We start from the raw sequence: 24,491 nt of genomic DNA, 5'->3' as shown, positions 1-24,491 counted from the left end.
AGTATATCGTCTATGCAGAACAAGTTGAAAGGAGTAACCAAGAGAAAGAAATAAAAATACAGCACCAAAAATTGTCCTGCTCACCCAGACACAGACATTAACAGTAGCATGTAACGTCCCTTTTTTAAAAGAGTAATGTTACAACTTGAAAAATTAAAACAGCACTATTTCAGTGAGAACTGTTGGGGCAGTAGAAGACAGTATCTTGTTCATATCTACGCAAGATTATGTCTCAAAAGCAGGTCTTATTTAAAAGCCACAGGATCAAAGAGCAATTACTAAACCCTGCCTCATTCTGGCTCCTGGCCCCTAGATAGCATCTCTGTAGTAGGCCGGTACAGTGCAATACAACACCGAGTAGCAAAGCCAGGTCCAAACAAGCCGATAATGTCACCATAGCATGGAAGCAACCTAATCGCATTGGCACACATTGTGCTTGGCCTAATTATGCTTGCTGAGAAAGGGCAATTTGTTTCCCAAGGTAGCCTTGAATGGCTCAGCGTGGCATGTATTGCAAAGGGTAGGGATGCCTACATTTTCTTCAGCTGTATGTCTAGTATGTTAAATTCTGATATGGCTGAAAGCAAGTCCACTCTTTATGCTGTGAGGGAGAAGTAGCAATAAATATTTATATTACATTAATGCCCAAACCTTGTTCTATATGGTTTGTAATCTAAAGACACAAAGTAATGGCAGGGTTTGCAGATGCAGCTCATATACAAAGCTTTCAAAGGCTGAGAAATTTTATTTCAGACCAGGGATTTCTTGTCTGTGAGGTGTGTGATGCTTAGTTGAGATTGTAATCTTCAGAGAAGCCAAAGTAGCACTGATACTTCTGTAGGCGACTATGAAAAACTCAGACTGCATGAAGAGTAAGTAGAGGTGAATGAATATTTACCAAAATATTTTCAATGTAATTATGTCTAGACATTCATGCTGGTGACTCAGTTGCTTTGTATTTACTTCCTGAGAAAATGAATACCGTTACTTTTTATTCTCAAGATAAAAAAAAAAAAACAACACAGCAGGAAAAAAAGATACTAAAACCACACATACAAAAGTGTATTTGCATGTCTACACCCTACAAGGATCTGCACAGCAATCAGGAAAGCTGTGGTTTGGGAGACAAGCAGTCAAATACTAAAAACGGTAAGTTGTGACTTCTTTTTGTGATCATCAAACATTATTAGAAATTGTGGCTGTTTTGTCATAACAAAATATCATGGGTTTTTTTGTTATAACGAGTAAAAATATTGTTAAAATATTTTATACAAGGCATCCATCAAATAATTTTAAATAGTGAACAGTTTCATAAGAATCTAGCTAGCTGATTTCCAGAAATGCTCGGGATCTGTAAATGTAATTAAAATCAACAGGTGCTTTGCTTAACTCAGAGAACTGTGACCTCTAAGGGTCCTTATTCCTGACTTAATTCTTGATTGTAAAAGGAAGCTAAATCTGATAAGTAGATTGCTTAGAAAGAACAGTTCAGCAGACACTCAACATAATTTTTAGTCTTTAATTTGGTAATTATATATCTTTAGACTTTTGTAATGAGAAAATGTTATGTTGCGTTACTCAGGATGTTTGATAATACGGTCATTCTTTTTTTTTTACTGTATACATGCCTCTGCTAACGGAACATAACAGTATTTGCTTGAGAAAAATTTCACCACATAATTCCTGCAGTGATGACAAATAAAGTCCTGTATAGTTTGATGTTAGTATACAAACATTATTTTCTAAAAAATAAAGCACTGAGAAAGTCAGGCAGAATGTCAGGTTCAATGTTCCATTATGATGCTTACAAACAATATACTGTCCAATATATTGTATGATATATGAACAATACTTAACCTTGAAAATTATAATTCCTTACATGGAATGGTGACTCAGAAGTACGGTTTCATAGGTGCCTGTTTCCAGTATCACTATTTGATGCCTTGTTCTCAAAGTGGCATTTTGTTGTCCCATTTTTTTAACTTCTTATCAGGAAATATAATGCAGCAAAGGAAATCTGCAAGCTTTGCATAAAGTAATACTTTGAAAGACAAAGGCAATCTTAGCCTCATCTTGTCTTGAGGCTCAAGACTTGTATTGTCATTACTCCAAAGAACGAGATGGGGTAGCATTACTGTCAGTCTGCAAATGGAGCTTGTACTCATGCTTCCAGTATTTCAGTGTGTAGATTGGTAGTATATATAGTATAGTGTATATAAATAGCTGGGTTTATGGATATTGGTAGATAAAAAATCATATATATATAAAAATAAAAATATTTGTATACGTGTTTATAATTTATACAGGTAGTATATATGTGTGTGTCATTAAGAGGCAGCTGTACAGAGGCTAAAGAATCCTGTGCAGGTTCTCATTATTCTGTCCTTTCCTCAGTCATTTTCTCCTTTGATTATCTCCTTAAAGTAACTCATGCTGATACAGTGACCATACAAGAAGGACACACCTGTGAACAGAAGCAGCTTCTGAAGGAAATTTGCAAAACTGTAGATAATGAACCCAACCATAAACACTGTCCTATGTACTGTAGGTGGTATGACTGCTGGGGTTAAATTAGCTTTTGGCCCTGTAAAACTAGAAACAAATGAGTTTAAACGTACTAGCATCATACAACAGAAGCCAGAGTGAGCTTTTGATTCAGATTAGATTCTGAGGACTACGAGATGAAGATAAGTGAAGCATATTTAAATCGGCAAATATTCGCTTTGATTTTTTGGCTCGCTACAGAAGAGTAAGACTTTCATGCATTCTGTTCACAGTTTGAGATGTTAAATTAGCTTATGTATATATAGTGGTTTGCCTCATTTTACTGACTGTTTCTGTTGCTCCTTTTACTTTTTCTCTGGTTTTCTATTTTATTTTTATATTGTTCTTCTGTTGTTCAAAACTGAATAATTAACCTTCAATATTTAATGGGCTGTAACATTGATAAAATCAGAAATACGTTCATTTTCATGATACTGCTGAAAAAAAAAGTTAACATTTCCATTTCATGGTTAAAAAGATTTTTCAGATGAAATGGCACCATTTGCTTTATGTCAGCCCTGGCTGACGGTAGAAACAACCTAGTCTAGTCAGTTTGCGATTTTAGTTAGCCTTTTCACAGTAGAAACAAAGGCAGTTGTTGAACCATCCATTTGGCTACAGTTTGTGGTATTCCTTTGGTTGTGCTAGGAAAACAGTGAAGCAAGGCAGCATCCCTGTTTCTGATGAGGCAAGAGGGGGAAGAACTTTATAAAAAACACTTGTATCCTTCACTTTAGAGTATCACAGTAACTTCACCTAATGTCAAAACACAACTGGTTTATTAAGAGCCACAAGAAAAGACTCACAGCATACAGACTCACTTCATACAGTTATGCAAAATCTAGTTTTATATCTGCACCACAAATGGGGCTACAGTTAGACATTTGTCCCCAGAAGTTCTGAGCAGTCGCTCAGCTTGTGTCTGCAGTTTCAGCCTGTGAGTTACGGCAAAGTAGTCCTCAAAAGCAATTAAATATGAAAATTTGTTGTCAGTCAAGAAAGGATAAGAATGGATTTTTTTTTTATGTTATTCTTTCTTCAGGATCAGTTGTTTAGGGGATCATTTTCAAGGGATTGGGTGTTTTTCAGTTTATCAGCGCTAGGACATTACCCTGCCATTGGGGGTTACACAGACGTTGACGTGCTGAGGGTTTGGGATTTTTCCTCTCCATGGTCAGCTCCATTCCTTGAGATTTTACCTTCACTTCAATTATGTGCTTATTCTTCCACTACAGATGAATTTACAGTTTGCAGGACTATGTAGGCAAAGTTGGCTGAGCCCATAGATGGTATGTAGGAGCAGATCAACAAATTAACTTCATGTGCAAGCCAAGTCTTACAACTTTATCTCATATAAATAACACTTAATCGTGGAAGTTGTCTTGGCAATGGCAGATTCAAGCTGTAAGATATGAAAAGCCTGATCTCAGATATCTTGAAATCCTAGGATGCTAAAATGACACTAACAGGTTAATCAAGGGAAAATATTCAGATGCTCTTAAAAATCACCGAGTTCCCTTTGAAGTTCAAAACAAATAATTGATTTTTAAAATTTAGTTAACATTGGGAAGCATAAAAAACTAAATTAACATCTGTAAAAACTGCTCTCTAAGCACCTCGAGATGCAATTGATGTGCCTATTAATCCATAAACAAAAATGAAAGAATCTTACTGAATCCATGAAGTGAAAATCTGACTCCACCAAGGCTTCTGGCAACACTCTGTCACTTGAACAGGGCCATTTACAGTGGTGGTGTTTTAATTAGAGGTGGACCAAAGCTCTGTCTCTGTAAAAAAGCTGAGGTTGGAATTTTCATTAAATATCTCAGCACGATTTCCAGTGTCACATCTGCACTACATTTTGTGCCTATATCTGGAACCTGTACCTCAGCCAGATACAACCAGGTGTAATTTATTTTAATCAGCAGCCCTCTGCAGATTACTGTGCCTGACTCTCTTAGGAGTTATAGAGCATTGACAAACGGGTCCCTTGAATTAGCCCTTGGACTTTCAAAACTGTCTGTTTGTTGTTTTGCATATGACACCTGTTTTGCAGCTCCTCTGTGAACACTTAGTGCTTTCAGTTGTATGACATGTAAAAGGAATTGTGAAGGTCACATGCATAGTGTAAAAAAAAAAAAAAGCCCAAACATTTTAAATTATACTTTTGTAGCACGAGGACTTTTAGGGATGTGTTTGTTTTCTCAGGAATGTGTTTGACAGGTGAGATTGTTTATGAATTTGAGTCCGAACATTGACAGAGTAAGAAGACTCTTCTGCTATGTCTCGGAGAAGTTGTGAATGCCCCATCCCTGGACTTGTTCGAGGTCAGGTTGGACCAGGCTTCAACCAACCTGATCTAGTGAAAGATGTCTTGGCCCATGGCAGGGGGGGTTGGACTACATGATCCTTAAAAGGTCCCTTCCAACCCAAACCATTCTGTGATTGTGTGATTCTATAAGTACCTTGTGGGATAAGTCCCTGTCACATGCTATTCCTGAACTGTCCTTGAATATAATCTGAAATAACAGCAGTTGCTGGAAAGGACCACCACCTCCTCACTAGGGAAATCACTGGCAATTAAATAGACTGCACTGTGGCACTCCAGCGTCTCAAGCCCATGGCATGGCCTTGTTTTATTTCTTCAGAATATTTAAATGTATCAAAACCATAAATCATCTTCATAAACTGCCAGCTTTTATAATACTTTAACAGGACAGGTTAGGAAGGCCCAGGATGGAATTGCGTACCAAAGTCAGAGGAAGAGGGATCTGGACCAGCATCAGGACAGTCACACAAGGTTTGAGGAGGGGATCCAGTTTCAGTGCTCTTCCCTATGTGTGAATTAAGGAGCTGTTAGGATATTTAGGGGAGGGTACTTGGAGAAGGGGGAACTTGAAAGGGGAAATTGCAATCTGGTTTTAGCCATATCAGAGATACATGCCATAAAGAGTAGCCCTGTTGGTTAACTAGAAACAAGTGGATGTCTTGTTTTTAACCAGACAAGATTTTACTTTATTTTGGTATAAAATGGAAAAAAAAAATCTTGAAATCTCAGTAAGTTTCAGAAAGTGGGAAAACTGTTTCCCATTCAGATTTACCCTTGGCTCCTACGGGAACACCCCTGAGGGCATTTGTTCATTTGTCCTTCTGGAACACCTCTCCCAGCTCTGTTTTCCCTGCTCCCTTTCTGGCTGTGTGCATGTACAGCACGCCATGTACAGAATGGTGTGTGACACACATTAATACATATAGATAGCCTTCTGCTTCTGACCTTACAAACTGTCCACTTCAGCACTGTCATTCTATAAAATGTCCAACTGCAGTCCAAGAAATGCATTTTAAATGTGAATGCAAACATTTCTATTACTGATAACACCAGCGCAGCATTTTTTGCTTTGCTGGGATTAGGACCTTGATAGTTAAAGTTACATTGGAGTAATGACGCTCCAAGGTCGCGTCCTTTACTGACATGGCAAAGGAAGGCGAGGCCTTTACTATGTTTCTGCTGATAAAATTAAGAAGGATTATTCCTTGTGTTTGGTGAGATATTTTAAAAGTGAAAGAATGTATTTGTGACCCGTAAATATTTTAGGTCACCAAAAACTGGGAGAAATTTACATGTTGCACTGCATGAAAGTTGCATTTAATTCACGCTGAAAGTCAGATTTGAGAAAACATTCTGAAGTCTGATAATGATGTAAATAAATGCCTCCCTCCTCAGTGAAGAGCCATCTTCTCGTATGAACAGTAAAGCAGCTGCAGCTCAGCTATGGACACCTTAAAAAAATATAAAAGTACTGTGATCTGCAGAGAGAAACTCGCAGGCAATTCCAGTCTAGAAGGCTAACTCTCCAAATCACCACCTCTGTCTGAATATGCTCCATCGTGCTTCGCTTTCATGCTCAGTAAAATGGGGGTAGTAATCTTTATTGATCTGTCTACCTTTTAGGAACGCATTAAGGAGTACTTAAATGATATCTTTACAGTGTTTTGAACAGTTTTGATATATGCAGCTCTTGCAATACAGCTTAGTAGGTGGGCTTGCCATTTTATGAGGTCTTCCCACAGGAGAGCTGTCCTGCTTTTCTTTATGGTTCTGTGGTCTTCCCATCCAAACTTCTAACTGGGCAAGTTTGGTAAATTGATGGCGACTTCAGCACTTACCACTTGTTAGCTGAGCTGCCATAGCTAGCCAAGTGCACTCTTTTCACTCAAGGAGATGGTTTAAGTTGTCACATTGTACTTCACAGTTGAGCCTACCCAGAGGCACACCATCGGGCTGTGACTGCTGAAGGAGCAGTCACTAAGGACGCTGTCACTTGATTGAGTCATATTTTAACCTAATAATGGAAGGAAGAGCGTGATCCTCTGACGAGAGCTTCATGCCCCTCCAGCTGTGCCTGAGTTAGTTGGATATCATTGCATGATGCTTTCTTGAGGATGGATTTTCTGGAGTTGTGTATCACCTCTGGTGATTTAAATAGGCAGAGATCTTCACAGATCCCTGCTATTCTTCACAACACAGTTCATAGACGCATCCTTTTTATAGCTTTAGCAAAAGATTCAGAGTTGTTCCTCTACTTTTGCACTCTCAGAAAGTAATTTAGTGGTCTGCCCACAATGCCACTGATGTTTACACTAAACAGTTATTTCGGAGCCCATGTATTGTCCAGTTCTCATTAAAATAATATAAATTAATTTTTGAAATCAATAAGAATTTTATGTTTGGTCTGGAGACAAATTTTTCTGCAAGATTCATTAGAAACACTCTAGCCTGTTTTCTTGAGGAAACTAAAACTAAAACTAAAACATAAAACTAAAACTAGTTTTATGACTAGTGTTGTCTATCCTTCTCTCCCTCTTTCCATCCATCCATCTCTCCATACCTACCTAATGGCTTTGAAACAGCTGACCTGTTTCACCAAAACTTATCAGAAATAAAGATCTAAACAGATGATTAAGCTCCTAAATGGAATGAGAATCAGCAGATAGATTGAAGAAAGCTACCCTGTTACTGTCCCCACTGAGGAAAAAGAGGGAGAACTCGACCACAATCCACCCTATTTCTCAGCAACCAAGTAGGTCTACACTAGTGACTGTATGTGATAAGGGACACGGGGCAACTGGGATTATACTGGTGGGGGACCACAGGGACATGCAGTGTGGTGGATATTGAGGATAAAGAGGAGGTAGCAAGGCTTCTGGAGAGGGAAGACTGGAAGCCTTACAATGAGATAAACGTTTTCTGGGGGTCTGTGATAGAGAAAGTCAGAGGAGATGTGGTGAAGGATACAGAGATGTGTTTTGCTTTTTTTTTTTCTTTTACTTTTCCTGTTGCAATAATCCTATGACTGTAGCTTCGTTTGTTGTTGGTTGCAGCAAAACAAAAAAAAAGTTTGGTTTTATTTACAAGTTTAATCAGAATTTTGTTTCAGATGCTCTAATACTTGTGAAAAGAGTCTTCCAACAGAGTAACTTTCTTCAACATAGCAGCTTATTGATTGACAAGCTTTCTTACAGTATCTGCTTGACATCTCATCCTAATATTAGTTTTACAGGCATGTTCACCTTTTACAAAATCTGAGATGTCACAAGTGTCTCCTTCTGCAAGTACTTGCCCCAGAAATGTTAGCTAAAATGTTTTATCTAACAGCAGCCCTCCCGTTGTGTTGTACTACTTAGTTGTCATCCAAAAGCAGCTGCATTTTTGTGAACGTATCTTAATAAGCCATGTGCTGAAACGCATCAGCATCTCTTTTTTTCCTCCCTGAGGTTGCTTGGGAGTAATAGGTGGTCATCTAGAGTACTAGGTATCAGTAAATCGAGGAAAATTACATAAGCACCTCAGTTCACAGTTAGTAACATTGTATGGATGAGTTGTAGAAAGCAAGACAAACAGGACTGACATGTGCATCTAGTTCACTCTGTGTTCAAATAAGAAGTAGGAACAAAGCATCATCCAGGGGACAGTAGTAAAACATACAGGTGATATGTGATGTGACAAATGAGTTTAAAAGTCCTCATCACCTCAGTAAAGGAATGGTTGTTTCCCACCCTCAGCCTGTCATATCTGTCTCCCTGTGCTTATTTCACCTAAGTTTGATTTAACATGCATAAAACAAATAATTATGTGTGGCGACTATATGCGGCTTGTGTGCATTTTCCCTTTCTGTGTCCTTTTCTCCAGATTATTGGAACAATCCCACTGATGCCTAATCCAGTCCCTTCCAGCCAGGCGGCAGGTGGAGCTCAGGGACTTCAGGTGCAGCCAATAACTCCACAGTTATTGACCAACGCCCAGGGTCAGATCATCGCTACGGTCATTGGCAACCAGATACTCCCAGTGATCAATACCCAGGGAATAACACTATCGCCGCTCAAACCAGGCCAGCAGGTAACTTTTCTATAGCCTGAATGATTATCAAAATGATGCGCAGAAATCTCCTACTCCTGATGAATTCTCTCATGGCCTTTCTAAAAACTCCCCCTTCTTTATAATTTTTAACAACAAAAGATTAATTCGATCATACATAATATATTGGTGTATACTGTATATATAGTTATATAATATATATAATATGTCATATTATATAATTTATACTTTCAGGGGTTATCCAGTTATTCTTTTTCTAATTTTCAAGGTCAAAATAGGGCCAACTGAGAAATCTTCTCCAGCAAAAGCACAGTAGGAATATGAGACAGGAGAGGCCCACCTGGCCTGTAAAGCTCAGTTCCTTGCTTAGTGATCACCTAGTAGACTGGGGCTTGAAATGTTTTGGAATGTGCAGAGGAAACAAAAATATAAAAACTTATTAGTCTTCTTCCCTGGAAAATCAGATATGATTGTGCACATTTGCATAGACAGGAAGAGTTTTTAGGGAAATTCTTATTCACTGTAAAGCACCAGGTAGTTCACAGACTTCAGAATAGGTGCAGCAATTTCACTGAGGTCTGAAAAGATTTCTGTGGTTCTTTTTACAGTACTCTAAAGTCAAATTCATTAGTTTTGTCTACAACTGTAGAGAGAAGAATTGTAGTGCCACCTTTTTGCTCTGAAAGAGAGGAAATTGAGGATGGAAAAGACATCAAATGTGATTACCAAAAAGGTACTTATAAAAGTGTCACTCACTTCAATGTTCAGCTTAGCATTCCTATTGCTGGCAGTGCTTGTTTGCTAGTCCTGCCTACACTTCCAGTCGCAGGTAGCAGCCTTTTGTACGTTTCTGAGAATCCAAGGGCCCCCTGAACTCCAAATTCATGATTTTTATTTTTTTTCCTCAAATTTAGAAGTAGCAAGCCAATGGATCTCAAAGGTGACTTTTTGGTTTGTTTTTAAAATGTTTCACATCCAAGTGGTTACATACTCTTTTTTTCCAGCCTATCCTCTGTGGTATCTAGCACAGGCGTTTTCCAAAGCACTTGTCATTTATCTAACTCTATTTTCTTTAATGGAAGCAGATTTACACTAGTGGCGAGTGCTTTTGCAATTGTTGCGTGTGCGCAGTTTCAAACAAAGCGGGGTGGATGGGAGGGTGAGCTCTGTGTTCTCCAGCACGGGAAAGCCTGACAATGGAATAAGAAACTCAGCAGTTTACATTTGGGGGGGGAGTGGGGGGGTGTTTCCTTTTGAGTCGGTCCCCTGAAGAGATTAGATCTTTCCTTCCTTTATGGGGAAAGCTCTCAAAAAGCATAGCAATCCTGAGATCCCACTTGAAACTCATGAAATTTAGAAGTAAAGAGGAGGATAGGTGTCCTGTATTATTCCCTGAGACCTTCTCACCTGCAGAGCAACGCACCTTCAGAGCCCTGCAGCAAAGCAACCTCTTCCAGGCAACATCCGCCAGTTGGGTCAGTGGGCAGAGAGGGGATAGAGATGTGACCTTTCTCTGCACAGCTAGTGGCACTGGGCTCACATAAAGGGGCGAACTGCTGCTGAAGGCTGCAGCTTGCTGAATGAGCAGAAGTTCAAAATGTAAAGTCACTGCTAAACCATATCGTTCACCCAACCTGTGTGCTCATGTGCAATGATCAGCTGGCAGAGACCACCAGTCAGCAGAGCTCTGGTTATATCCAAGAGCCAAAGATGTGCCCCGTATTGTGTTGGTTTGCCCAGCAGTGCTGTGGAGGCAGAAAACATTATTTTGCCAAGATCAGTTTTGCAGGGTTCAGCCTGTGCCTCTCCGACAGACTCCTTAGGTCCCAGGGATTGCAGGAAGGGTCACCAAACAAAACAGAGCCTCCTTACCTAATTCTGTTGGAGCCTGATCAAGACAGTATTTTTGATCGGGGGGGGGAAGGTAGTGCAAATACTAAATGAAAAAATAATACGCATTATCATTTTTATAGGAAGCGCAGAAAATTATTTCTATGTATTTGTGCTCCCTCTACTGGCTCTTCTGCTTTTACTGAAGGAAGTCAGAAGAAATTTTGCCATTGATTTCAGTGAGAGCAGAAAAGAGGTGTGAGAGCCAGATTACTCATAGGAATAATGCTGTTGGACAGTCAAAAGCAATTGAGCTAGTACTATACAAACTGCCTTATCCTTTGAAAAGTAACTAGAATTACACAAAATATAAGGAGATCCTGAATTTGTCTCATTGCCTGTGTAAAGACTTAGCCAAACTGTCGTGTTTTGCTAGTGATAGCGTATTTAGTCACAAGATTAAAACCTTGTTTTCAGAAGAACTGAGTGTTCAAAATCAGAGGGCTCAGCAGGAATTCAAAATATTTTTGAAAATGGTAGTGTCACACGACACTTGGTGTCTTGTAACTTGATGAAAGAAGCTCCAGAAGGGGAAAAGAAGAGTTCAAGATAAGTCTGGGAAAAGTTTTGAGAATGTCGTGGAGAAATAAATGCGGAAATAAACAATGTAGTAAAATGTTCCAGTTGCAGATGATCCTAGTTTAACTTTCTACTTCTCACTTCCTTGGAAGCCAAGTACTGCAGGAGAAAGAGGGGTGATTGCAAGCAATGATAGTAAGCTGCTGCTTGTTAGCTGAGTCACCATAATTGAATCTCTGTAGCCTGTTTCAGTTGCTAAGTAATGCATGCTAGTGCTTACTTTTTGCCTGAAGACTTAAATGCCTCAGATATTGTTTTTAGTCAGCTTTACTTAGGTAGACTATATGCGTTATTTATTCATACAACTTTTTCAAACTTGACAGACTAAAACTTCAATGTCTCCTCATGGAAATGAGTGCACAGATTACTTATGTGTAGTGTAGAGCAGTGCTTCTTTTTCTGTGTTGTAAACAGGTTGCTTTTTAACATACACAAGCAATTCCATTGTAATCCTATTCCTCTTGTTCTCAAGAATAAATAGATATTTCTGATTTATGTTCTTTAAACAACCCACAGTAGGGATTGTTCCTCTTAAAATTACACTGAGTAGTTAAAGCTTCAGTGTTGTCACTGTTTTCCAAGATTTTGCTAATCTAAGCAGCAGCATCTATGAACACAGCGAGAATTCTCCTAGAAATTGTAATGGCTTTCTAAAGCAGGCAGCTGTTCGAACTCCTGTTGTAGTCTGTATCCTTTTTATCTCTGTTCATAAACAAGTTTTTCTTTGCCTTTAATAATTTTTTACTGCCCATCTCCCAACCATTTCAATTTCCACACTAATCTCTTCAAGATTTTGTGATCAGAACTGAATGCCGTGATCACAGTGAGGATGCATCGCTGGTTTACATAATAACATTATAATATTTTCAGCACTATTTTCAGTCTTTATCTCAATGCAGCCTAACATCCGCTTTTTTCTAACTATCTCTGCTCATTGAGCAGGTTTTTCAATAAGCAGATGTATCCACCACGATACATCTTTGCTTCCCTGATTGTTACCATGTGAGTCACTAAAATGGTTCCTTTTAATGTGAATGAGTTTGCACCTATTTAGTCTGTATTTCATCTGTCATAATGCCCTCCTGGCGTGTTGTAAACAGGATCCGTAAGTTGTTCATGGTATTCTGTACTAACTTAAGAAATTCACATGTTCCTCCTGCTCATTCAACCATTGTTCACCATCTTTCCTTAATGCTTTCTAAAACCATTCAAAGAAGTTCGGTATAAGTCCTTTAATCTCTACTTGTAGTCTTCCTTCTTGAAAAACGGTAATTTATTCCCTACTTTTACTTTTTTAATTTGTTTAAATCTCCTAATAGAAGAGTACCTTAACTTCTGCGCTTCCTCCATGCCTCTCAGGAGAAATTTTGTCAAAATCCAGGTTGTTTGGCTAAAGGCACATTTTGTTTCAAGAACAGATGAACTTGTTGTAAGAACTTGTTAGCATTGCTATTTGCTATCAGATTTTAAAATCTTGTTCATAGCTTTAACAACACTTGTTAACACCAACACAATTGACAGAAGAACTTGAACCACAAATTAGAGTCTTATGAAATTTAGGAAAGGATTCACCTTGTTTAACTTAGTCATATAAGAGTTAGGTATCTGGTGGAAGCTAATGAACTAGATTTCCCGTACAGGCAAAGAGACATAGACAAGGAGACATATGCATGTCCAAGGGGCAACTCAAGCTATCAAAACAGAATAATTTTTAAAATAGGTTGAATCTCTAATAGGTATCTTAAGGTATCTGTTGTCTCCATTGATGTGAGAGGGAGCTAGGGTAGCTATTTTAGGATAGACAAATAATTCTTACATGTGTGAAATTAGGTAAGAAGTATCCAGCTACCAGTAATCACTGGGGTTCAAAACACATTCTTGTTTATGAATTCCTTAAACAGCTTTCCTTTCATAACTATTTGCTTGCCCACTGCATACAGAAACAACTTCTACACATTTTATTGTTCTCCAACCTCCTCATCAGGTTCCCCTCTTGCTGTTGTCTGGCTCGTTCCTTCTATGTACTAGATCCATTAAATCAGGCCTGTAGTCCCAGTTGTCCTCAGTCTTGTTTTATCTACACTGCCTGCCAGAACTTTTCATATTTCATCGTGTCTTATAGCACTACGAGCTTTGGGCTTCTGCCAACTCTAACACAATAAAACGAGCTACTAGGCAGCATTTTCTTACGTAGTCAGCTACCCATCTTCATTGACTTTGGCTATCATGCTCCAGATAAACTGCTGAAAAGACATAAACAGCTCTCAGATGGGTCTGTGGTCATTCTTGTACATCTGCTTTCCAAATTTCGTACCAGATGTTTTCTTTCTGCAGTCTCAATGTACCGCGTACACCCTACCATCTCATTGTCACAACTCCATGCAATCCCTTGTTTTCCTCTTCCATTAAAATCTAATCTCAGTCATTTTCTCCCTGCGATGCTCTTATTGCTTTGATGCTGTCTTGTTTTATGAGAAATGCACTCTTCTTTCTCTGTGTTTGAATATAGTCACTAACTTGTATTGGCTCAATCCAACTTTTTCTTTTGCTTTTTATATGACTTTCAGTGATGAGGGTGACATTTTTTCTCACTTTTTTCTCTTTTCCTTTACCATCAGCATTGCATAATTCCATTTCATCCATAGATAAAATGACTGGATTTTGGAAAGTCAGGATTACCAGACTGTTTACTAGTACAAGTGACTACAGATTTTCTTTGCCACAGCATGAACACTTGACTTGTAACTTACGTCCTTCCTGACCAGTTTTCTTTGTGGCATCTGCATTTGTAGGAAAAGGATATCTCAAAAAAGTCAATATAGCTGCACCACACCATTGGAAACAGGAAGATATCACTACACTACCTGGGTCATTCCGAGGAACTGAGGCATAGAGTAAAGCACTGTTCACTGTTACTGTTACCTTTGAAATATGCACTTACCTACACATTTAGGTCTGTTACTGTAATATTGACTTTATATCATTTCTGATGGGGGTCAGAAAGATGACTGATGCACCTAATTTGCATATAAAATTATATCTTCTACAGAAGCCCAGCTGTGTCCTCAACCTCATTTAGTGACCCCAGAGACCTTCAATTACAGTGTATACTTTGAACATAGTTCTGAAAAGCTTTGAAAGAACTTCAGCAGATGCTGTCAAAGTCATAGTCCCAGTTATGTCCACAGCACACCACAACTTCTTTGCTGTAGTCTTCATTTTGAGCTGAGTATGTGCACAGCCTGTGTGAACCCAAAGAGCTTTTTTATGCTAGTTTCCAAATGTACCTATTTTGTGAGTCTGAGGCCCTTTATACTATATATACTACACTATATTATACTATACTGAGAGAGAAGATACTTATTAAGCATCAAATAGCTTTCATGTTCAGATTCATATATTCACTTACTTGAATTTAGTTGAATAAGCTAAATTACGGTGATGGGATACAGTATTTGGGCCACAGTGGAAACATTCTGGCAGTTGACTGTGAAAGTGACCTGGCATGAAGTGCATGAATATGCAGAACAACTCATTCTCTCCATTTGCCAAAATACTTAACGTTTTTGAAGCCCATACCTGGTCATGGAGTATGCGTGGGTTTCAAGACAGACTACCTCTGCCATAGTGCTCTCAAATCATGCAGTGGCCACAGCACACCACCGTTCTTTCTCAAAAACAAATGTATGGCACATTTTAGGAAATGTAGATGGAGCAGAGAACTCCTTTTAAAGAAAAATGGAAGCATGAAACACTTAAACGACAACTTCTGCAAGGCATTATTGTGGCATCTCAAAGTGTTTGGGAATGTCTTTTTATATCAAGTTATTTATTTTTCAGCACTTTCCAGACTTTAGTCTTTACTATAGCTAATGTCCATATTTCCCAGGAAAAACTGGCTGACATAAGAAAAAAAACTGAAAATCTTTATTTGTATCATAAAGGGGATTGTTTAAAATGTATTTCTTGCTCTTTTTGCCACTCCTCTTAGTTTCATCTCTTCTGCCCTTTTTGTTATACTTGTCTTTTTCACCTCTGTCTTCTCTAATTTGTTGTAATTCATCGTCTCAGAGTTCCTTTTCACTGAATCATAGAAAAATAGGACTGGAAAGGACCTGAAGAGGTCATGCTGTCCATCCCCTCCCCCTAGGCAGGATCAACTGTCCCTATATCATTCTTGACAGATGTTTGTCTAACCTGTTCTTAAAAACCTTCAGTGATGGAGGTTCCCTGACATCCCTAGGCAACCTAGGCCACTCTCCTTAGCACTAGAAAAGTCTTCCTGATGCCTGGCCCTAGCCTCCTTTACTGCAATTTAAACCCATTACTTTCTTCTCTTTTCCATTAGGGTCATATTTTACCTTTGCTGTTTGTCCAGACTCCCTGTAAAACCAGTAGCGGTTCTGTTACAATACAGGGCAATATTCTCTGAAAAGTTTGTACTTTATGTCTGCTTAGTTTCTTTCTCTTTCCTTAGTTTATACAAAATACTTTGCTACTCTGTCACTGTCATGTAATTTTCTGGATGCAGGGAACGACAACCCTGATCTCATAAGACCTTAATACAGGACTCCAGTCAATCATCCCAGGTGTAGGAATATGCTACAAACATAATTTAAGAACAAAATTTAGTCTTCACCTCTGCAATTACCAATCCACACTACCTTTAATGTTGACAGCAGCATGTAAAACTGATGTAAAAGAAATAAGAATCAGGCCCTTTGTGTTTTTCAGTGTATTATAAAGTATTATGCTGCACTTTATGCCTCTCATATTCATCTTATTCCTCTAGCTGTAGTGTGCATACATATATTCCTGCCAGATACTGATCAGTGTTGCATACAGTCATCATTCTCAGTGTGTCTACTATATCCACCTACACAGAATGGCACTTACAGCAACTGCTTCTGTAATTTCTGTGCCTCCTTCTGTCTTTGGATGGAAAATGCGCAACAGTCATAAATATAATTCATATCATATGTACATGTCTAAAATTGGGAAAAGTCAGCTATTGCAAGTTCGAATTGATTCTGTCATCTAGAATCTAATTCATAATCTAATCATCACCTCTCCTTAAGGCTGTTTCTGGAGTGGAAATTATAGTGGATGAAAAGAGAGAGAGTATTTTAATGCGATTTCGTGACATAGATAACTACCATTGTTCTTTAAGCAGGACATTTACAGCTTAACTGTCACATCTGTAAAACAGGAGGTGTGCTGAAAATTATGTAGGGAGTTAAAGATGGAATCCTCCCTCAGTCCCTGCTCAGGCCTTAAGGTGACTCTTCAGCCTCTCCAACCCCATTGATGCCTTTTCCCTCATAAGCAGTGAGTTAGAAACCAACAATCTGTAAAGAGCCCTTTTACATTGCTGTTACACGTAAGATCATTCTGCATCCAGACTTCACTAGCCATACCCCTTTTTGCCCAGCCAAATTTTGAGAACTTCTTACCTTTGTCCAAAGATTTCTGGATGTCTGACAAGAAAACTGCCAAGCTTTTGGATATCCCAGTTATTTCAAAAGTACATTTGCAAATGTATTGTGCAATATATGTGCAGAGAATCAAACATTCCCTAAACTTAACCAGCATACTGTGCATGTGCTACGTAGTGGCTGTGGCTGTGTGCACGCTTTGCATGCACAACTGGAGAATGCAGAATGCCCTCTCATTCTGGTGCTTCCTGGAAGCTTCACATTTATTGTGTATGTGCTCAGCAGTTGAACTCTTCAGGGACTGTATGTGTAGCATGGCTGGAAAATGTTGGATTTGCTATCTCTGTCTTACATGATCATGTCTTTCTCCCTGAGAAATACTGATGGCAAATAGCATAGAATCATAGAAGCGTTGAGGTTGGAAGCGACCTTTAAGATCATCAAGTCCAACCATTAACCTACCCTGACAAAGACCACTTCTAAACCATGTCCTCAAGTACCACATCTACCCTTTTTTTTAAACACCTCCAGGGATGGTGAATCCACCACCTCCCTGGACAGCCTATTCCAATGTTTAATAACCTTTTCAGTGAAAAAATTCTTCCTAATCTCCAATCTAAACCTCCCCTGACATAACTTGAACCCAGTTCCTCTCGTCCTATCACTTGTCACCAGGGAGGTCAGCCCCCACCTCTCTACAACCTCCTTTCAGGTAGTTGTAGAGAGTGATAAGGTCTCCCCTCAGCCTCCTCTTCTCCAGGCTAAACAACCCCAGTTCCCTCAGTCGTTCCTCATAAGACTTGTCCTCCAGATCCCTCACCAGCTTTGTAGCCCTTCTCTGGACATGCTCCAACACCTCAATGTCCTTCTTGTAGTGAGGGGCCCTGTACTAGGCACTGGTGAGACCCCGCCTCGAGTACTGAACACAGTACTCGAGGGGGGGTCTCACCAGTGCCGAGTACAGGGGGATGATCCCTTCCCTAGTCCTGCTCACCACACTATTCCTGATACAGGCTAGGATGCCATTGGCCTTTTTGGCCACCTGGGCACACTGCCAGCTCATATTCAGCCGGCCGTCCACCAATACCCCCAGGTCCTTTTCTGCCAGGCAGCTTTCAAGCCACTCCGCCCTAAGCCTGTAGCACTGTATGGGGTGGTTGTGACCTAAGTGCAGGACCTGGCACTTGGCCTTGTTAAACCTCATATCATTGGCCTCAGCCCATCGGTCCAGCCTGTCCAGATCCCTCTGCAAAGCCATCCTACCCTCAAGCAGATCAACACGCCCGCCTAACTTAGTGTCATCTGTGAACTTACTGAGGGTGCATTTGATCCCCTCATCCAGATCATTGATAAAGATGTTCAAGAGAATGGGCCCCAGCACCGAGCCCTGGGGGACACCACTTGTGACCAGACACCAACTGGATTTAACTCCGTTCACCACCACTCTCTGGGCACGGCCATCTGGCCAGTTTTTTACCCAGCGAAGAGTGCACCTGTCCAGGCCATGAGCAGCCAGTTTCCCCAGGAGAATGCTATGGGAAATGGTATCAAAAGCTTTGCTAAAATCCAGGCAGATAACTTCCACAGCTTTTCCCTCGTCCACTAAGTGGGTCACCTTTTCACGGAAGATCAGGTTTGTCAGGCATGACCTGCCTTTCACAAACCCATGCTGACTGGGCCTGATCACCCTGTTCTCCTGCATGTGCCGTGTAATGGCACTAAGGATGATCTGTTCCATAACCTTCCCAGGTACTAAGGTCAGACTGACTGGCCTGTAGTTCCCTGGATCCTCCTTCTGGCCCTTCTTGTGGATGGGTGTCACATTTGCCAACCTCCAGTCAGCTGGGACCTCCCCAGTTATCCAGGACTGCTCATAAATGATCCAAAGTGGCCTGGTGAGCACTTCTGCCAGCTCCCTCAGTACCCTCGGGCGGATCCCATCCAGCCCCATAGATTTGTGTACCTCCAGGTGCTGAAGCAGGTCCCTCACCATTTCCCCTTGGCTTATAGGAGCTTCATTCTGCTCCCCATCCCTGTCTTCTAGCTCAGGGGTCTGGGTACTCAGGGAGCAACTGGTCCTACTGCTGAACACTGAGGCAAAGACTGCATTAAGTACCTCAGCCTTTTCCTCATCCTTGGTTATTATGTTACCAGCCCCATCTACTAGAGAACAGAGATTATCCTTAGTCCTCTTTTTATTGCTAATATATTTATAGAAACTTTTTTTGTTGTCCTTGACAACAGAAGCCAGGTTTAGTTCTAGCTGGGCTTTGGCCCTCCTGATTTTTTCCCTACATAGCCTCACTACCTCCTTGTAGTCCTCTTGAGTGACCTGCCCTTCCTTCCAAAGGCCATAAATCCTCTTTTTTTCCCTAAGTTGCAACCCTAGCTCCCTGTTCAGCCAGGCCGGTCTTTTTCCCTGACAGCTTGTCTTTCGGCACACAGGGACAGCCTGCTCCTGCACCTTTAAGACTTCCTTCTTGAAAAACATCCAGGCTTCCTGGACTCCTTTTTCCTGGAGGACTGCCTCCCAAGGGACTTTGTCAACCAGGCTCCTGAAAAGCCCAAAGTCTGCCCTCCAAGGTAGCAGTTCTGCTGACCCCCTCCTTGCTTCTCCCAGAATTGAGAACTCTATCATTTCATGGTTACTGTTCGCAAGACAGCCTTCTACATTCACATCCCGCACAAGCCCTTCCCTGTTTACAAACAGCAGGTCCAGCAGGGCACCTTCCCTAGTTGGCTCCCTCACCAGCTGCATCGGCAAGTTATCCTCGGTACATTTCAGGAACCTTCTAGACTGTTCCCTCTCTGCTGTATTGTATTCCCAGCAGATATCTGGTAAGTTGAAGTCCCCCACAAGGACAAGAGCTCGCAATCTTGAGACTTCTCCTAGCTGTTTGTAGAATATTTCATCTGCCTCCTTATCCTGGTTGGGCGGTCTATAATAGACTCCTGCTACGATATCTGCCTTGTTGGCCCTCCCCCTGATTCTTACCCATAAACACTCAACCCATTGTCACCATCATTTAGTTCAAGACATTCATAACACTCCCTGACATACAGGGCCACCCCCCCCACCTCTCCTTGCTTGCCTATCCTTCCTCAAGTGCCTATAGCCATTCGTGGCAGCGCTATAGCTATGTGAGTCATCCCACCACGTTTCTGTGATGGTGACTACATCATAATTATCCTGCTGTACAATGGCTTCCAGCTCCTCCTGTTTGTTGCCCATGCTACGTGCATTAGTGTATAAGCGCTTCAGCTGGGCTACTGGTCCCTTCTCCTTTTTACTGGAGGAAGCCGTAATTCTGCCACCCCCAGACTTATTCCTAAGGAGCCTGGTTACTCCCCCTTCCTTTTCCAAATCTAGTGCCAGCATGCCGCTTTCAGGCCTTTTGCTAGCAAGCCCGGATCTACCCCCATCCCACTTCGAACCTAGTTTAAAGCTCTGTCAATGAGCCCCGCCAACTCCTGCCCTAAAACTCTTTTTCCCCCTGTGAGACAGGCTTTTACTGTCTGTTGCCAGCAGGCCTGGTGTTTTGAAAAGCAGCCCGTGATCAAAGAACCCAAAGTCCTGCCGATGACACCAGTCTCTGAGCCAGGCATTGATCAGCTGGCATTTCCTGTTTATCTTCTCATCAATCTTAGCAACTGGTGGGATAGAAGCGAACACTACTTGTGCTCCTGATCCCCTAACCAGCCATCCCAGGGCCCTGAAGTCTTTCTTCATTGCCCTCAGGCTTCTTCATAAAAAGTTAAGGCTGGAAAGTCAAGGTTCAAGAGGTTATCCAGTCCACTCTGCTGTTCTCAGGTGGAGTAGCTATTCCAGTATTTGTCTAACTTGCTCCTAAGCACTCTCATAGGAACTCCACAGGTTCCCCCAGCAATTTATGCTAATGCCATGTTAGGCAGCTTTTCCCGGCACCTAATTTGAATCTTCCAGGTTATTGCACCTCATTATCTCCACCGTAAAATGTAAGACAGACTCATTCTCTCATCTTTTCATTAGTTCTGCCTGTATTTGAGGCAAGCATCATATGCCACTCAGTCTTCCCTTTAGATTAAACATGACCAGTTCATTCCGGGTGTCTTCATAAGCCTCAGTTAACTCCCAGGCCTTCAGCCACTCTGATTATTCTCCTCTAGTTGGTCCAGACTTTTTCTGAAGTGTGGCATCTGGCTGTGGACACGGTGTCCCCCTGCAGAGGCCTTTCCAGTGTGCAGTAGAAGAGAAGATTCTTCACATGCTCTGCAGACATCACTCCCGGTCACACAGCTCGGTACAGGAGTTGCCTTTTCTTCACTTTTGCAACAGCCCAGCATTGCTGGCAGCATGTTCAAACTGACGGGATCATTTTGAATCCTAATTCTGTATTTCACCCTAACAAAAGTCCCTCCCAGCATGTCATTGGCATGCAAATTTAATAAGTGTATTCTCTTCTCCATCATCCAGCTCATTAGGAATATATTAAGTAGTGCAGAATGAGGACAGACTTCTGTGAAGCACCATCCACTCACAATTCCATTTCCACAGATAGATGTTTATCCTCACAGTTTTGTTTTCTAACTGCTTTTGCATTCATTCTGCATCAATTTCATCTAAACTGTGTTTCCCTAGGTTATAAAGAATGTCACACGAGGGAGTGTCAAGAGACTTGTAAAGTCAAACCACCTACTGCGTTTTCCCTGTCCGCAAGGCCAATTACCCTGTCTTAGAGGGAGATCAGATTGGTTTGACACAGTTTGTTCCTAACAATCCATGTTGTCTGTTGCTACCTTGTTTTCTTGCGGGTGCTTATAAATTGTTTGATTATTTTCTTCAGTACTTTTCCACGGGTTGAAGGTTAGTTGACTGGGCTATAATTTTGCAGATCTTTCTTTTTAAAGGTAGCTACTGCATTTGCTCCTCCATCCTCACAGATAAGCACTAACATCCTTAAGCCTGTTCCAGATAGTGTGAAAGCATCTAACTCATCTAAATACAATACTTTTCTTCCCTTGCCTAGGCTGAAATCTTTATTTTTGCTAGAGATTCCCTCAGACAACAGACCCAGAGCCCGAACACCTGCCCGTTTCTAAAAGCTTGCAGTCTGGAGTGACATGGGCATAATGGATGGGCAGTCCATTTCTGCAGCGTTCAGAGGAGGCCAGCCCTCCTAGTGGACTGCTTCCCTAGGAGGAGATATTATAAAAGTAGACGTTCTGGGTTGGGAGCTCTCTATAGATAAAATCCAGCCTTTAGTGAAGTTTTTTTAAAGATGCCCAGTGCTTGCATGAGTCTGAAATCTGGAAGCCTTTCAATCAGCTTCTCCACTATTATCCCTTTGATACAGTGCCAGTTTTCTTTTTTAAAATGTGCTTGATCCAAAAAAACTCCTCGAGATAATAAAATGTTTTTGTTTATTGATCCCTAGGGAAGTCAGAATAGGCCAAAACCGGTCAGATAAATAATTTTCATTATTATTAAAGGGTAGCTTAAAGTTTCTTGCTTCCTTTGTGCTATATCATTCTGTGTGGGAGGTAGAACAAGGAGTTGTATTTTTTTCCATTCCTAAACAGACCCATAACAGAAATAATGTCATTAAAATTGTTCATATGTATTCCACAGAAAAGTGTCATCTCGAATGTGATCAGATACATTTATCTACTATGCCATACAATCTGTTGTCTACTTAGCATCAGTCATTTCTACGTGTTCTGGGAGCGTATTATATATAATTTGAGTATTACTAATGAATTCGTCTCCTTTTCTGAAGTCATTTGTTCAGTTAAATATCAAAGAGAAAAACTCATACTCCTTAGAATTCAAGAAATAGATTTAAATTACTGACTTCAAGCAAGGCCAAATAGGCCTTTATCTTTCCCCCTTTCTGAGAATGCAGATAACAGCTATCACTTAACTTTTAAGCCTTTTAATACATTTTTGCAGTCTTTTTTGATCAATATCAAGAATGAACATAAAATAAAGGTATAATAAGTAGCAGTCACTTGATTGCATCGGGTCTACATCTCTGTATTATTAGGCTCTGAAAGGGCTGTACTGGACTACTAGAAGCCAATTCAAAACTGTAAGGTCCATTGTGTACCTTTATTCTGCAGAGAGAATGCCCTTTGAATTTGTTGGGAGTTTTATGTAAAAATCAGTTACCAGACAATGTTCCTAGTTTTCAATCCCACGTGAAAGGTTATCATAGGCAGAAGGGAATAATGGTTCTTTCCTTTCCCCTAGTGAACAACCAAAGATTACACTGTTGTAAAATTTGTAAAAAAAAAATTTGTAAAGCCAAATTCTCATATCACAGTGTATCATTTGCATTTACCATACTCGCTAGACTTTTTAGGTATGTCTTAGTTGACACAGTCCTGATGTGAATGGGGCTCAGAAGTTTCACTGTGTTCTCGGCAAGGACAATTTATCCATTGAGAAATAAGGTTTCAACATTTTGGTTTGTTTGCTAGATCTAATGTCATAAAACAAATTATTCCTTTCTGTAGGAGAGGAATTTTCCCCCAATATAATCTTCCCCATTCCCACCCTTCTTGTCCCTGGTCCTGCAGTATGAAAGGACCTCTCTGAAACAATGCTAATTTATATAAGAATCCATGTAGGGAATATAAGTTTGACTTCATGAGTCAGAAAACAGGTAAGGATATGTATTTATTGAATCAGAATTCTGCTGGGAATGTCATAGCTCTCATCACCCGTTTCAAACAAGTATTTAGCTTCTAGTTAGATTAAGTATCTGATTAAACTGAGAAAAAAAGGAAAGTCAGAATTCAAAGCAGCTCAGATTGCTCCTGCTGTAACACTGTCACCTGAACTAAGTCCATGGTATTTAATGCTCCAATGGGATCTGTTCCCCAGAAGTAGATGGGTGAGATGGTGCATTGAAAGTTTCCTATTACTGCTTCATTTTCTAAATACCTATTTTTACATTTTAACATATAGCTCCATCAGCCCTCCCAGACGCAAGTGGGACAAGCAGCCTCACAACCCAATCTCCTGCATTTGGCTCACAGTCAAGCATCTATGTCTCAAAGCCCAGTGCGTCAGGCTTCCTCTTCTTCCTCCTCATCCTCCTCCTCTTCAGCTTTGAGTGTTGGCCAGTTAGTCAGCAGTAAGTATTGCTCCCTGGCTCTTCTTAATTCTCCCCTCTGTTTGTCCTCCTCACTGCTGAGTTTCCTGATCTGCTTTCCCTCCTTTTTTTTTTTTTCCATGTAGTAGATTGTATATTGCTAAGTAGAGTGGCTCTTACCGGTAAGACCTGCTAAATGCTGTCATGGATGGGGCTTGAGGTAACATGCCTTGAGAAATTGTAATTAATGCCAAGAATGGCCATAAAAATGGTAGCAGCCGTTAATTGACTTATGAGGGCAATTCTTTTAGCTAAAATGTACTTTATGTTCTTTGGAAATGAGAAGTTTTTAAATCAGTCAATGTAATGAATTATATTGCTCATAATTTGGTCGGCAGAGAGATCCTCCCACTTTTGGTTAGGCTGCTCGTTTGTTACTATTTGTTTGCTTAGTTAGTATAGCAAACCATTTTACAAACCTTAGCACTCCACAAATCTAGAGCAAGAGACCTTTCTTGCCAGGAAAAGCTCGCACACTTTAAACAAGAAAGACCTGTAACATGTGAGAGAGGAGAGAGAAGCATGCTGCAG

The 24,491-nt window shown here is 40.5% G+C and overlaps 1 protein-coding gene across 1 annotated transcript in view; it reads left to right on the top strand.

Annotated features, from left to right (window-relative positions):
- The window catches only part of POU6F2 (POU class 6 homeobox 2), a gene marked incomplete at both ends in the record, with an annotated part of 321,727 nt that overhangs the window by 284,607 nt on the left and 12,629 nt on the right, over window positions 1–24,491 (top strand). Inside the window, 2 exons of the mRNA XM_082479713.1 lie at window positions 8,735–8,941; window positions 23,774–23,942. Coding sequence (XP_082335839.1) covers window positions 8,735–8,941; window positions 23,774–23,942 — 376 coding nt within the window. The remainder of the gene's footprint in view (window positions 1–8,734; window positions 8,942–23,773; window positions 23,943–24,491) is intronic.

The sequence above is a fragment of the Vanellus vanellus genome, assembly GCF_965231255.1.
Source record: "Vanellus vanellus genome assembly, chromosome: 2".
Classification (NCBI taxonomy): Eukaryota; Metazoa; Chordata; class Aves; order Charadriiformes; family Charadriidae; genus Vanellus; species Vanellus vanellus.
The sequence above is the reverse complement of the archived record's forward strand: the minus strand, read 5'-3'. Positions and strand labels throughout refer to the sequence as shown.